This window comes from Rhodofomes roseus (assembly GCF_022264815.1).
Source record: "Rhodofomes roseus strain CIRM-BRFM 1785 chromosome Unknown C8Q71scaffold_11, whole genome shotgun sequence".
In the NCBI taxonomy this organism is placed as follows: Eukaryota; Fungi; Basidiomycota; class Agaricomycetes; order Polyporales; family Fomitopsidaceae; genus Rhodofomes; species Rhodofomes roseus.
This window is the reverse complement of record NW_025952967.1, coordinates 43995-57934: the sequence shown is the minus strand read 5'-3', so window position 1 is coordinate 57934 and position 13940 is coordinate 43995. Positions and strand designations below refer to the sequence as shown.

Here is a 13940-nt window from a genome sequence, read left to right as displayed (position 1 = left end):
GTGGCTAACATGCGTTGAGCACGACGTCGCAGGCTGCACCTTGCTTCTTCCCCTCCATCACCAGCCACCCCTGCGTCGACGGCGTTAGGCCCCCCGCGACCATGTCCGTCCCGCTCTACTCCTCCATGGCTCCCCCGCCCCGGCGCAACCCCCTCTCAGCCCCCACCAACCACCGCGCGATAAACCAGCCCTACGCACCGCCCGGAACACCCCCCAAGCCACACGTCCAAGTCCAAGAGAAGCAGCGCAACCCGTCATCGCCTCCTCTCCCGAGGCAGAACGCGAAGGTCACGCCTCCTTCGCCTCCTAGACTCATCACCGACAAGTCTCGAACCATCCAATTCGTCCGCGTTGGAATGCTCGGCGAGGTAAGCTCAACAACTGAACATCTCGATCAGGGCGGTCCCTGTGGCATATGTGCCACACCTTACCATTCTTAGGGCGCGTGTGCTGCTCCTGTGAGCATTGCGTCGCCATGCTTGTGGCAATCCTGCCGAGTCGGTGACGGTTGCGGCCACTGAGGAGGCTTGTGACGTGTGGTGACACTTCGTGATGTGCAACATCGTTCTATGAGCATTTCGTGTACCTCAAGCTGCTCTGTGCGAGTGTCAACATCAACTAATGCATATATCGTTAGGGTGGCTTCGCTCGCGTCTATGAAGTTCAAGACTCCCGCGGCGGGAGGGTAGCCTGCAAAGTCGTTACGAAGTCCTCTTTGAAGACAAAGAAGGCAAAGACAAAGGTAAGCACGTCGCCGTGGCAACTTGAACATACCGCCTGACCACCACGCAGCTCTACGCTGAGATCAAGATCCACCGGTCGCTGGACCACCCAAACATTGTTAATTTCCAGGAATGTTTTGAGGACGATGACAACGTCTACATGACGCTCGAGCTATGCCACAACGGGTCGCTTATGGACATGCTCCGACGGCGGCGACGGTTCACAGAGCCCGAGTCACGTTTCTTCATGGTCCAGCTCATCGGCGCGTGCCAGTACATGCACACGCACCAGGTCATCCACCGTGACCTAAAGCTTGGTAACATCTTCCTTGACCGGAATATGAACGTGAAGGTCGGTGACTTTGGCCTCGCGGCACTTATCGAGAATCCGGGCGAGCGCAAGAAGACGATCTGCGGCACGCCAAACTACATTGCGCCCGAGGTGCTCTTCGACACCGCGAATGGACACAGTTTCGAGGTCGACACGTGGTCGATTGGTGTCATCCTCTACACGCTCGTCGTTGGGCGTCCACCCTTCCAAACGAAGGACGTCAAGGCGATTTACAAGCGCATCCGCGACAACGAGTACGATTTCCCCGAGGACCGCGCTGTGTCCCCACAAGTAAGGGAGCTCGTCCAGCTGATCCTCACCCCCGACCCGCAGCAGCGCCCCACCCTTCATGAAATCGTCGACCATGCGTGGTTCACCTCCGGCATCGTGCCTGGCTACATCCCCGCAACTGCGCACGATGGTATTCCAAGTTTCTCCCACATCACGCGTTCGGTCTCTGAGGCGAACCTCGCGCGCCTGAAGCGAACCGCCCTGCTGGATGAAGACCAGGTCACCAGCATTAATGTCCCTGCGCCGCCCCCGCCCGCCGCGGCTACCTCGAGTAAGAGCAAAGGCATGTCGTCGAGCTTGGCTCAGCAGGAGAAGGAGTTCCAGAAGGCGGTGCAGCCCGGCTCACCAATCTCTGCCCTTCTCAGCTCCGCACGGCAGCCTCTGCTTGTTGCGCCTCTCGCTGCACCACGCGGCGAGCCGCTCATCCGCAAACTTCAGGCGGCCAAGGACTTGCGCTCGCCCGTGCGCCCCGGCCGCGCGAACCTCCAAAACATCGCGGAACACGAGGAGGACGAGGACGCGCAACGAGAGCAGATCCGCAAGAAGGAGCTAGAGAGCCAGAAGGCGCGTATTGTGGCGCAGATGGTGCCGGGCAGCGCGCCGCCCTCAGCGTGTGGCCAGGAGGACCAGGAGAATATGCCCCCACCGGAGTACAAATCCACGCGCGAACGGAGGGGCGAGAACAACAAAGAGCGGGTCAAGGAGAAGCAGATCGCCAAGGACGAGCCAGCCCTTGCGGCCCCGTCGTCCTCTTCGAATGCGCTTGCTCTCCGCCCGAACGGCTTCGACGCCGCTGCGCAGACTCTCACGGCGGCTTTCGAGGCAAAGGCTGCAGGTCGCGTCTTCAAGGATACACGCGAGGAGCCTGGCTTGCCTGACCCGAAGGTCTTCATCGTCTCCTGGGTTGACTACTGTAACAAATACGGCATGGGCTATGCGCTCACCGACGGTTCGCTTGGTGTTCACTTTAACGACAGTACGACGATGATTCTTTCTGCGGATAAACAGTACGTACACTTCCGACGATCGAGAAGCGTCACTTGCTAATCTTCTTCACAGCCACTTTGATTACATCTCCTCGAGGCGCCAGGGTTCGGTATACGTGCGCAAGAACTATACGGTATCTGAATATCCCGAAGATCTGAAGAGCAAGGTGTACCTCCTCAAGCATTTCGAACGCTATATCATGGAGCGCCTCTACGGCGACTACCCATACACTTACGAAGACACGAACCGAACGAAGGGGATGGACTTCGTGCAGAAGTATCTCCGCATGAAGCACGTTATCGTGTTTAAGCTGAGTCATGACGTCTTACAGGTGCGTCTTCGCGTCTTCCTGCCCTGGCTTCGCTCGGTCTCACTGACGCGCTTCTTATGACAGTTCAACTTTTACGATCATTCAAAAGTCATCCTCTCGTCCCAAGGACTGCTCATCACGCACATCGACAAGGATTACAACCTCACGCGGTGGAAGCTGAGCGAGATCATGGCGATCGCCCTTCGCCCGCCGGTCGCGGACCCCGTGCAGCTGAAGTTTAACCAGCGCCTCTACGATAAGGTCAAGTACTGCAAGGAGGTTCTCATGTCGATCAAGGCCGCCAGCTCGGGCTCGGGCTCGGCTTCTGGACAGGACCAGCCGCAGCAGGTCCAGGGACAGGGCGAGGACCCGGAGGGTTTCGCGATGCCTGGCGGGCCGCCACCCATGAGCACCCGCTCGTCAAAGCAGTCGTTGCGCTAGCGGCCCTCCTGCGGTTTGTTACGGCAGCGAGGAGACTCATCACTCGCTGGCGGTGCTAGGTCGGTGGCGCTCTCAACTGCTCTGGATATCTGTCACGATACCCTCCATTGGTTCACGTCCGTATGCATGCATGTCTACACGTTTCATCATGATCTCGTTTCTTCTCTTCTCTCGTTTCCTTCCCCTCGCGCCCACATCAGTCTCTCGAGCGATCTCTTTCTCTAGCCTTTCCCACAGCATTCATTCGTAGCCCGCACCTATTCACGATATCTATTGGACGCACTCAGTCATCGATCTCGTATTAATGTACGATCCCGCCGATTGCTTACAACCGTACGTAGGTGCGGGTCAGAATGTCATGGCCTCTGGCCCGTCTTGTCAATCTAGCATCAACGATCTGAACCTTCGCCAAGTTCCCTGCGGGGCATGACGAATCACGATCTACAACCCTCGAACATTCGGGCTAGTATTCTAACGTCGAAGTGTATATACTGTATGCATGTATACACCCTTCGAAGGACAAATATTGCGTCAGGACTCATTCACTCACTGCCACCAGGCCCCCCTACCTCAGATCATCCCCCTCAGGCTTCTTGAGTTGCTGTGCCACTGCCAGTGCCGAAGCGAGCCATAGCCTCAGCATGCGGGAGGGCCGACTCTAGCCGACTCTGGGCGTCTCCAGGTCGGCATGCCAGCCAGCGGCGTGTCATGCATCTCACCATATATGGGACTCTTTTGTTTGGCAAGGGCCTTGGAAACAAACAACCGTCTTCTTTTGGCGCCCTTATGTTGTTCTTGTCCGGGCCCCGGCAACCTTCCGCAAGGCAACCTCGTTACCTACCTTCCACAAGGCCCAATCATGCTTATCCTGGGTTGTCTCTCCGAACACCGACCGGTGATTACATCCCAAGAACATCTAGGGTCCGAACGAGGCCTTGACTCTAGCCCTGAATAAGTACCACGTGTGGTCCACACCATACGTCTACAGGGCAGTATGCTGTGCGTGGGATTGCTATGCTACATATGCCCATTCTTGGTAGGCTTTGTTCCTCCGTTATTCATGAGAAGCTGTTGAGATGCTGCTCGCTTGCTACAGTCATGCGATGTGACTCGGAGACTCCTACCGTCCAGTCGGTGTGCGGCTGACCGGCTGCGGCAGAGAGCGTATATCAATCCTATGCTATCGCTGTCATGCGTTGGCTGCCTCGAGGCACCAGAAGCTACAATCCCTGTTTCTCTGCGGATGGTACACGAACCGCAAGGGTCCTGCGCAGTGCGCACCGCCCCTGGTCCAGATATGGTAGGAGCGGGTGCCCTCGCACGCCACAGGAAGGTAACCTATATCTTAGATGGTGCTTATTCGCGGTTTCCTCTCACTTTATTCTGTCTTTTGGAAGGTCCAATTCGCCTCAAAGCTCGGAGCACTATCGCTGAGCACGCGTCCTGGTAGACTTCATGTGCGACCGGAGTTCAAGCCGACAGCGCAAGTCCCAGAAAGGCAGTTGACGGGACTATTGCAGAAGGCGCGTGGCTATGCGAGCGGGTGGTATGCCGCGCACTAAGCATTTCCTTGGGTCACCGTGAGTCCCTTCGGCGCGCTCCGATGCTTCTAGGGTGAAGATGACTGCGAATGTGGATGGCATCGGCTGTGTTTTGAGGACGCTCTTTCGATAAGCCCGCACACACGTATACCTGGGCGGTGAGCAGGCTATAAAAGCACGACAGTAGTGGCGTTCCGTAGACAATCGCACCTCTCCGTGGACGCCACACGCTCATCCGCGGCTCTCTTACTCAGTACACTCTACTCCAAGGAACCACTGCAGAAGCATTTCCGGACAAAATTGGCAAGACATGCACGCCTACGAATCCGGTTGGTCTATGGCGCCGTTATTTGGCAGCGAACCTATTGCACGGGTAATGGAGGTAAGCACACATATGATCATAGTTTTGTCTTATGACTCACGAACTCCTCAGGAACACTTTGTTTCATCCTATACAATCACGCCGCCCCCTAGTCCCCCTAACACCGAATCAATGAACCTCATGGCAGCAATCCTCGAGTACTTGGACAAGGGTACTCTTGATGTCCCATCACCTTACTGGGACATATGCTACGAACACGAATCCTTCTCCGAAGGTGTCGCCTTACCGCCTCTCTTCGCATTCTCAAAACCTGTACGATCGCCATGGCCTGCTCCTATACTGGCGTCGGGACTGTTCCGTGATGCCGCCGAGGATACATCGTCTCAGCAGTCGACGCCTTCAATGACATCAAGTCCGCTCGCCCCTACAATTGACGCGATCGAAGAATACGCGAGCTACGATCCCAGTGGCGCGACACTGGAGCTGCATGAGACTGGCAGCGAGACCGGCGCCGATGCCCTAGCATTGGACGATCCGGCGCGTGCGCCATCTCCTCAAGCCGACTCGGAGCTCAGCAGCATCGACTCATCAGACTCGGAAGAAGAAATCCCGCTCGCGGTGTACTATGCACGAGCTGCTCATCCGAAGACGAGCACAAATCTGAAAAGACGCCGCTCAACAACTCCGGACGAGGATGACGAGGATGTTCACGCGCAGGCTTGTCGACCTTCCACGTCCCAGAGAGGCACGAAGAGACGAAGGGTCACCGTAGACGAAGACGAGGACTATGTGCCATCCTCACATAGGACCTCAGCCGCCCGAGTATCCAACGGGAGTCAGATAGGGAAGGAGCGATCGGGTGGGCTGCATAAATGCAGCTTCTGTCCGAAGACCTTCAAGCGGAAGAGTGATCGTGTGCGACACGAATGCACGCATACAGGCCAACGCGTCGTGTGCATGCATTGTAGAGGTATTCTCTCGCGCCACGACGCAGGACTACGCCACCACAACGCACGGCACCCGAGGGAGGATCCGTGGCTCGAGCTCGTCAACGCCGGGGAAGGAACCTCCGAGTCTTCTTCAACGTTCGAGGAACCAATCGGTAGTCCGACGGTTGAGCTTCCGGATCCTGCTATGGACGTAGCATGGTATCCCTCTCATCCGAGTACACGGGCATCATCATATCTTTCCGAATTCTCGCCAGTACACTGTTGAGTTGCGCAGCGGTACCGGTACCCAGGATGCATAGGCTGAGTGTACCAACCTGATACCCCTTTGTCATTACTTATACCCATATACCACTTCAATACCTTTGCAACCGTACACCTTCGTTGGTTCCAATGTATTCCTCGCCGGGGCCAGGATCTGTGAGTTCCGTACAGAGCCACTGGTATGTCGGCATGCACAGTGAAGTTCGTTCCGTCATTGGCCGGGCAGAATCTAGAATGCAGTTGACGAGTCATTTGCAAGTGACGAAAAATTGTGTGACGTACCTCCATGTCTGCGGGTGACGAACGACAGATACACGGTACAGGCATGATTCTCAATCCGCTGGCTGTTCATCTCACTCTGAATATCTCACTACTCAGTCTCTCACCGTGACGTTGGAGCGACTGCTTGTGGATACGGTCGCAATACGAGCACTGCGATTTGCCTTCACTGTGACAGTGGAACATGGTTATCAGGACTGATCACTGCACCGAACTTAACAGGAGCTGGGCCATCTGCATCAACATAATGCACGTTGTTTCACAAACAGAATGCTACGCACAAGGTCAAGACCGTATGCAGCGTACTTCAGCTTTCTAGCCTGGATCGTTGGGCTCACGGCATACAGATGGACGAGTTGCGGACCCAGACACGGCCATTTGCAACGCAGAGTGGCCATCTCGTCGGTGAAGCATATCGTCTCCAGTGTCACAACAGATGGATACTGCTGCAAGTCCGAGTCGCCGGGTCTAAGTATGTAGTGAGCCACTGAGACGATCGCGCCTTCTCTTACGTTCGCTGTCTTTCGGAGAAGGTGATTAACGCGTAGCGATGGGTCTTTCGGTCTAGATGAGTCATCACCGAACGCCACCTGCAGGTTTGAAAGGCATCGACATCCTTAGACAATGGCTGAGTAAATTGGGAGATCCAAATGCAGTCTAAGATGACTACGCGCACCTTCTGTGGGTTAACTCTGGACTTCGTCTTTGTTCCCTCACAAAGGCAACACAAAGGCAGCGGGTATCCTACTGCGATGTCACATCAATCGATCACTGTGCCCGATGCATGCACCGCCAACGCGGCAGCCTGACTGAGCTCTTACCGATACCATCACCAGTAGCGTCGTACCGTCCTCGCTCTAAGTGCTCTTGAATCCCCTACGACTCAACGTACTGGATCGAGTGGCTACAAGGTATACCGCACAGGTCCCGGTCCGGCCTGACCCAAGTCGTATCGCTGGTCTTCGCAAAGTGGCGTCGACAAGTTGCACAAAGCGGGAGCACATGATGCGAAGACAATTGACATCCTTGGGACATCGATGCACCTGGTACAGCCCTGCGTGTGACGCCCAGCACAGAAGGACCGCGCATGTACAGCTTGCAAGACGAGCACGGAGGTCGGGGGCAACAAGGCTTGCCGATTAAGCGCGCTGACCACGCTTTGGCATCGAGCGCTCGTCCATGGCCTCTCGCGCGACTGGCCCACTGTGGCGCGTCCACTCTCGTCTGCGTATATAACTCATGAGCGTATGTCTGATCCTGCATCCCTCCTCTCTCTCGTCTACCTTCCTCTACCCGCTCACTTCATGCAGCCTCAAGTTGACAGTTCCGACCCCGGCAGGGGGTCGGGGCTCGCCACTACTCACCCGTCGTGCCACACTGGTATGCGATTCGTGGTGGAGGTATCCTCACCGAACTTCGCACCAATGGTCAGCAATGTGTCGGAGGCTTCGCAAGACAGAAACAATGTACGTATTCTTTACTTGTAGCGGCCACCATCTCACTCGATCGAACGACCGCTTCATTGCAGGTGCCACACAACGCCACAGGTATTCATCTTGCCGTAAATCCTGTTCCTATCCCCGGTGCAGCTCCTATCCAGCATCGGGTTTCCAAATCTAGCTCTTTGGCAGCGCTTGGAGATCCGCGACCACACGATCCAAGTCAATATCAAACGTCTTTCGTATTCCATTCCGAAGGAAGATCCAACACCGTCCTAGTCGCTGTGTCTGTTCAGCCCCTCCATACAGACAACTCTCGATCCTCGCATCCCGGACATGTCACATTGGCCGAATCTCGGTATGAAGGCTCTATCGAGACTAGAGCACCTGATGGACCTGCGCCACACAACTCGACGCTGAGCGCGGCGCCATGGCACTTTCAGAACCTGGGAGAGAAAGAGCAGGCTGCAGTCCTCTTACTATCGCGGATGCGCGCGAGCAGGTCCCACTCCCCTGCTGTCCACAGTCGTGAGGTGCTCTCTGCATTCAATACTCGCACGTCTCCTAGGGCTTCGTCTGCGCCACTGATGGGGGCTTCCTCTTGCATGCCACGGCAGTCCAGTCCTCTCAGCGACCGAGGTGCAGCTCAGTCAACTCCACGCTTCGTCTCTCCGAGCCCCGCACCCTTGCAGGCGGCACGATCCCCACCGGAGGTTGACGATAATGGCCTTGGCGGTGAAGACGACGACATGGATATCTACGACGAAGACGAGTTGGATCAAGATTCCGGAGATGATTCCTACAATGACCCCTCCTACGAGCCCGAGTCTATCAAGCCAAAGGCTAGCGTTACCCAGCGTATTCGGGCAGCTCGTAACGCCAAGCATGCCTCCAAGGTGGTCACCAGCCCCAAGAACGTCGTCGCAGGACCCGCCAGCCCTCCCAACACCAAGGTGAATCGCACGCGCCGGAAGCCACGCTCCTCGCTGTCGCGGGCGAACTCCAGACGCGAACGCAGGCAGCGCGCCATGATCTGGTGCAGCCACACGGAGTGCAAGTGGGCGTTCGACAACAAGCGGGACCTCGCCCGCCACGAGGCGGTCCACAACGGCCTAGGCCGGTGGCAGTGCATGCTTTGCGGCAAGGTGCTCTCGAGGTACGACGCAGGCCTACGCCACAGCAAGGGGCATACGGGCCAGGAGCCAGACCTCATGCCTTACACTGATTCGGACGACGCGCGAGTCATATGAGCGGCTTTGGGCTGCTCATATCTATGACACAACTATGCGGAATATCTCTTGACGGACTAAAGCCATGTATGTTTATTTATGCGCGCTGGATCAGTAGGAGCCAGCGCAGCGTTCTTGTACTATGACACTATGCTCACAATATTATGTTGCCATTGTCCTCTGAACATCTTGACCGCGTTTGCATCTGAGCAGAACTGGGTTTACTACTCGAAGACAGCGTACAACAACACGTTCGACGTATTTCATTCTACTCGCTACCAGCTACATCCGAGACGTCCGTCCGCTATCGACCATCTCGACCCGGTCCTCGCCCTCATTCGCGACGGCCTGCCAGCCGCCACCTCTCTGCGTCCACCTCGCGCGTAGTCGCTCGAACCGATCTTTCGCGATCGCTGCGTCGTCGAAAACAATTCGTCAATGTGACAGCGAGATGAGAGTCTACAACTGCGACGTACAGATGGCGTTCAGTGTGGACGAGAGCTCTTCGCGCTGCGTCATAAAGTACACGGGGATGCCCGCCAGGATGAAGCCTGACCGTAACCGCGTCAGTACCAGAGACTTGGTCGGCCTCGGAGTTTATTCACCTATGGCAGCCAATGCCTGCGTTGGCGCGGCTTTGACGGGCATCGACAGCAGGAAAATACAGACCTAAGCGCAATTGCTGGTCAACGACGAGTTCGATAGTCTGCGTGAGGAAACGTACTGCGCAGAAGATGATGGGCGTTGTGATCCACGTCCTGTACGGTCTACGGGGAGAACGTTCGAGTCAGAACCGCCTTTCCACAGCACATCGGCTCGCTTACCTCTCCAGCTGGGGCTCCTTCATCCGCAGGACTAGCACCCCAAGGACCTACACAACCGAGCCCCCATCAGCCTTCCTCCGTTCCCCAAACAGAGCGCACAGACTCACCGTGAGGAAGTAGAACGTCCACGCGGCGACGACCGAGAAGTTGATGAGCGACCGAAACCCGCCCCCGACGACGATGAACATGATCGTCAGCGTCGCCTGGAGGCCCATCGCGTTCAGCGGCGTCTGCAACCGCCGGTTGAGCTGCCCGAAGAGCGCGGGCAGGTAGCCCTCCTTGCCCGCCGCGTAGATCAGCCGCGACGACGTGAAGGCCGAGCCTGCGCCGCAAACGTTGATGCGTGAGTTCGGTCGATGGCGAAGGAAGAAGGGGGACGTACCGTTGAGCGCGCCGAAGCACGAGACGGCTACCATGAGCGCGAAGACGATCCCGCCGACGGGACCAAAGAGAGCGCGCCCAAAGTCGAGCGCGACGGTGTTGCTCCGCGCTAGGGTTGCCTGAGAGCGCACACAGGATATCAGTGTGATGACGACCGTCACCTGGTTTCGGACGCACCTTGTCCAGGACGACGAAGTACGACAGGTTCGCGAGCAAGAACAAGATCTGCCACGCCGGTCAACAGCAACCAAGGCTACCGATGCAAACCCAGCTCACGATGACGCCCCCCATGCTGCAATGTATCGCCCGCGGGATGTTCCGCTGTGCGTCCTTCATCTCGCCGCCGACGTAGTTCGCTTGATTCCACCCGTCGAACGCCCACAGCCCCGAGTAGAGTGCGCGCGCGATCTCGGAGGGTCCCGCCTGCGCGAGCGAGCTCGCGGCTGCTCCGGAGAGTGGCGACGCGAAGAAGGGTTCGGAGGTGAGGGAGGATGAGGCGTGCCCGCGCGCGAGCTGGATGAGGCCGAGCACGTTGATGGAGATCTGTGGGTGGGATATTAAAATCTATGATATGCCTGAATTTTGAATGGCCATCGTTAGACGTTGACGTACCAGAGCGACAACCTGATAGTTCCGTGTGAGCGGCGGTACTACGGGGAAGGAGATGTGATGTGCGGACGAACCTTCACCGTGGTGAACATGACCGCCATTCGTGGGGCTGCGTTGGGAGTGGCAACACATATCACAAAGACGATGAGGATAGCGGAGACCGCGGTGAGCTTGACGGCCCACTGTGGTATACTGTCTGGGGACGCATCTGCACTCGTACTGTGCCAAAACAATCGGTTGAGGTATTCCGCAAACACCAGACTGATCACCGCATTCCCGCCTGCCGCCCCCATCAGTTAGCAACAAAGAAATGTCGTGCAGTCCGACGCACCAGGGCTCAGGACAATGATGGCGGTCCATGCAAAGAGGTATGCGACGAGCGGGCCATACGCGTAGTGGAGGTACGCTTGCGCGCCGCCATTGACTGGGATCGACGAGCCCAGCTCCGCGAAGCTGCTCGCTCCTGTCCAGGCGAGCAGGCCGGCCGCGAGCCAGATCCCGAGGCTCGCGCCGACAGAGTGCATGTTCGCGATGACGACGCCCGGGGCAGAGCTGTCAAATGGTGATTGTCAGCGAGAGTACCGGGCATGATGGTGAGAACGTGGATGCGGGCGAATCGGAACGCATGGGTCTATGGGCCTGCAACGACATGCTCTTGACCAGTGGTGATAATGTCCTTTCAGAGAACAGCACATACTGGTGACCCCAAGAGTGGCGCATCGTAGTAGAGGGCCCACAGCGACCGATCGCGGACGCGAAGCACTCAGTCATCAATATTATCTGGCGTCCGTCAGATGCCAAGTCCTGCTTCTATACCCATGGGACTTCACTCGAGATCGTGCCAACGCCTTTGTTCGCTGTCTCCAAGGAGGCGACGCCATGAAAGCACTTACAATATCCCCGAACCAATCTGCAGCCCGACGATGAGGGCGATGCCTGCAACAACGTCAATCTAGGCTCAACGGGACACTGGATATGATGCGCCATTACCATTGAGAAGACCCAAGGTCTTCGGCTGTGCTGCTGCCGCCGCCGCAGCCGCGAAGTCATCAGTGTTGTTAAGTCCTGCAGTGAGCGGGAGAAGGTCGTGCTCGAAGTCGAGGGGACTAAGCGGGAATGCCTTCCCCCGCGCAGTGATCGGTGCGTCGACGAGAAGGAGGCCCTCCGAGATCTCGAGGTCGCGTAATGAAGAGTCATCGGAGTCGAGAGAAGCGCGGGGCGAGAGAACTGCTCGCTTGTAGCTCGGGCTCGGAAGATGGGGGCTCAAGCTGGTTGGCGACTTGAGCGCATCGAAGAGCGGGGACGAGGGATTCATGTAGCCAGCTTGCACGGCGGCTTGGCGGTGGTGAGAAGGCCAGAGGAGCACAGGCGATGATCCTGTCCGCCAGCGGACGAGCTGAGACGAAGACTTGGACAAGGGAGAGAAAGGAAGGGGCCGGGGCTGCGTTTACGGGGCGCAGGTGTGGTAACCAGATGCATGGCTGAGGCCTTTTAGCGGGCGTTTGAGGCACTTTAGCGACCAATAGCGCAATCTAACAAGCAACTAACAAGATGGCCCCGCCGCCGTCTCCAATTGGCTGCCATCCGCTGCCGTTGGGTGCCAAGTGCCTCCGTCTTCCGTCGCGTGGCGCACCAGCAACGCGTCGCGCGCCAGTCACGTGCCACGCGTGCACGACGCGTCCCCATTGGCCAGCGCCCTCCCTCCCCGCCTATGTTCTACACTACGACATATCCCGCCACAATGAACACAGTCCCTGCACCCCAGCGCACCCCTCTTCGCCGCGTCTCGCAGGGCTCCCTCTTCCGCCTCTCGCGCTCGACCGCATACCCCGACGCGCCGCATGGGCTGGGCTTCCTCGAACCCGCGCTCGGCGAGCTCCTGGACGAAGCCGAGGCGCTCAACAACAGCGTCCAAGGCCTGCGCAACCTCGGCGACGCGCTGAGCACCTTCAACGAGAGCTTTGCCAGCTGGCTCTACGTGATGAACATGAACGCGCTCACGGTCGACTGGCCGCAGGTGTGTGATGCATCAGCTGCTCTGATGGTCCCGGCAGAAGCAGACGGCGGTCTCCGCACGACAGCCTCGATCCCGCCGAGCATCTCCTCGCAGCACCATGCCGTAGGGTCGTGCACTCCTGCCGGCTTCATCGCGTCGTAGCAACGATTCACGAGCTGACAACAACCATCCGATGCGTACAGGCACCGACGACCGCATCCTACGAGCTCGCAGCTCGTAGAGCCGGTAAGTGTATGCGCTTCAACCATGCATCGTCTGACCACCCGCCCAGCAGAGGGAGACGCTGCTGCAGCGCTCGAAGCCCTTCGCGCAACTGAAGCCGCCGCCAACCGCCCACCAACGCCTGACTCCCCCACCTTCCGCACCACGACCACCGCACCACCCGGTGACGAGCCCGGAAACGAGACCGTCCTCGCCGGCGCCACCGCAGCCTCTGCCAACACCGCCGCGTCCGGCTCGAAGGTGCCCACGAAGAAGAAGGTCGTCAAGCCCAAGCTGACGGCGAAGGAGAAGAAAGAGCGCGGGTTCCTAGTGGAGAAGGTCGCGAACGCCTTGCCGCTGGAGTACCGCGGGAGTGACCCGAACTTGAGGCGGTGGCTTGAGCAGATCGTCGATGGGTTTTTGGACCGTGCAGGGAGGGGTGTGGGCAGTAAGTGCTTCTGTTATTGCTCGGCTTGCGTGCGTGCTTATGGGCCGGCGCGCTGCAGTTCTTGAGCTGGTGAAGCCACCAGACCTGAACCAAGCACGCGTGAACAAGTGTCTGATTGCGCTGGTGAACCGAAAGATTGTACAGAAGGACAACAGCACCGTACGTCTTCCGTCCAGTCCAGCGCATATTTCCGATCACTAACTTTATCTTACCCTCAGGGTGCTGTTCTATACCATTGGCACGGATTGCCGGCCTGAACTGTATACCCATGACATGTAGCATAAGCTGTAGCGCGAAATCGTTTCCATTTGCTCCATCTCTATTCAACTACAGACAGACACAATTATGACAGGAGAA

General features: G+C 57.6%; 5 protein-coding genes across 5 annotated transcripts; 4 read left to right on the top strand and 1 right to left on the bottom strand.

The window, feature by feature from the left end:
• The first annotated feature begins 52 nt into the window (after positions 1–52).
• C8Q71DRAFT_64177 (kinase-like domain-containing protein) lies at positions 53–3118 on the top strand. The gene is made up of 5 exons (XM_047919641.1): positions 53–368; positions 638–742; positions 793–2351; positions 2404–2662; positions 2726–3118. The coding sequence occupies exons 1-5, from the start codon at positions 102–104 to the stop codon at positions 3080–3082; spliced, it is 2547 nt and encodes an 848-aa protein (XP_047778338.1). The 5' UTR covers positions 53–101; the 3' UTR covers positions 3083–3118.
• A 1815-nt stretch (positions 3119–4933) lies between these two features.
• Positions 4934–6160, top strand: C8Q71DRAFT_858069 (uncharacterized protein; the record flags this gene model as incomplete). The annotated part of the gene is made up of 2 exons (XM_047927476.1): positions 4934–5005; positions 5057–6160. The coding sequence occupies 2 exons, from the start codon at positions 4934–4936 to the stop codon at positions 6158–6160; spliced, it is 1176 nt and encodes a 391-aa protein (XP_047778337.1).
• Positions 6161–8062: 1902 nt separating this feature from the next.
• On the top strand, positions 8063–9402 carry C8Q71DRAFT_64152 (uncharacterized protein). Its single transcript, XM_047919640.1, has 3 exons — positions 8063–8096; positions 8154–9190; positions 9317–9402. The coding sequence occupies exon 2, from the start codon at positions 8363–8365 to the stop codon at positions 9122–9124; it is 762 nt and encodes a 253-aa protein (XP_047778336.1). The 5' UTR covers positions 8063–8096; positions 8154–8362; the 3' UTR covers positions 9125–9190; positions 9317–9402.
• C8Q71DRAFT_907703 (L-methionine transporter) lies at positions 9302–12510 on the bottom strand. Its single transcript, XM_047928968.1, has 14 exons — positions 11908–12510; positions 11811–11853; positions 11249–11469; positions 10992–11197; positions 10921–10932; positions 10585–10851; positions 10486–10533; positions 10310–10427; positions 10035–10249; positions 9928–9974; positions 9828–9870; positions 9709–9772; positions 9580–9654; positions 9302–9516 (listed from the first exon to the last, which is right to left on the bottom strand). Exons 1-14 carry the CDS (start codon positions 12230–12232, stop codon positions 9386–9388), a joined length of 1815 nt encoding a protein of 604 aa, XP_047778335.1. The 5' UTR covers positions 12233–12510; the 3' UTR covers positions 9302–9385.
• Positions 12511–12630: 120 nt separating this feature from the next.
• C8Q71DRAFT_760270 (uncharacterized protein) lies at positions 12631–13920 on the top strand. Its single transcript, XM_047923824.1, has 5 exons — positions 12631–12934; positions 13117–13159; positions 13209–13583; positions 13642–13742; positions 13802–13920. Exons 1-5 carry the CDS (start codon positions 12659–12661, stop codon positions 13838–13840), a joined length of 834 nt encoding a protein of 277 aa, XP_047778334.1. The 5' UTR covers positions 12631–12658; the 3' UTR covers positions 13841–13920.
• The last annotated feature ends 20 nt before the right edge of the window (positions 13921–13940 follow it).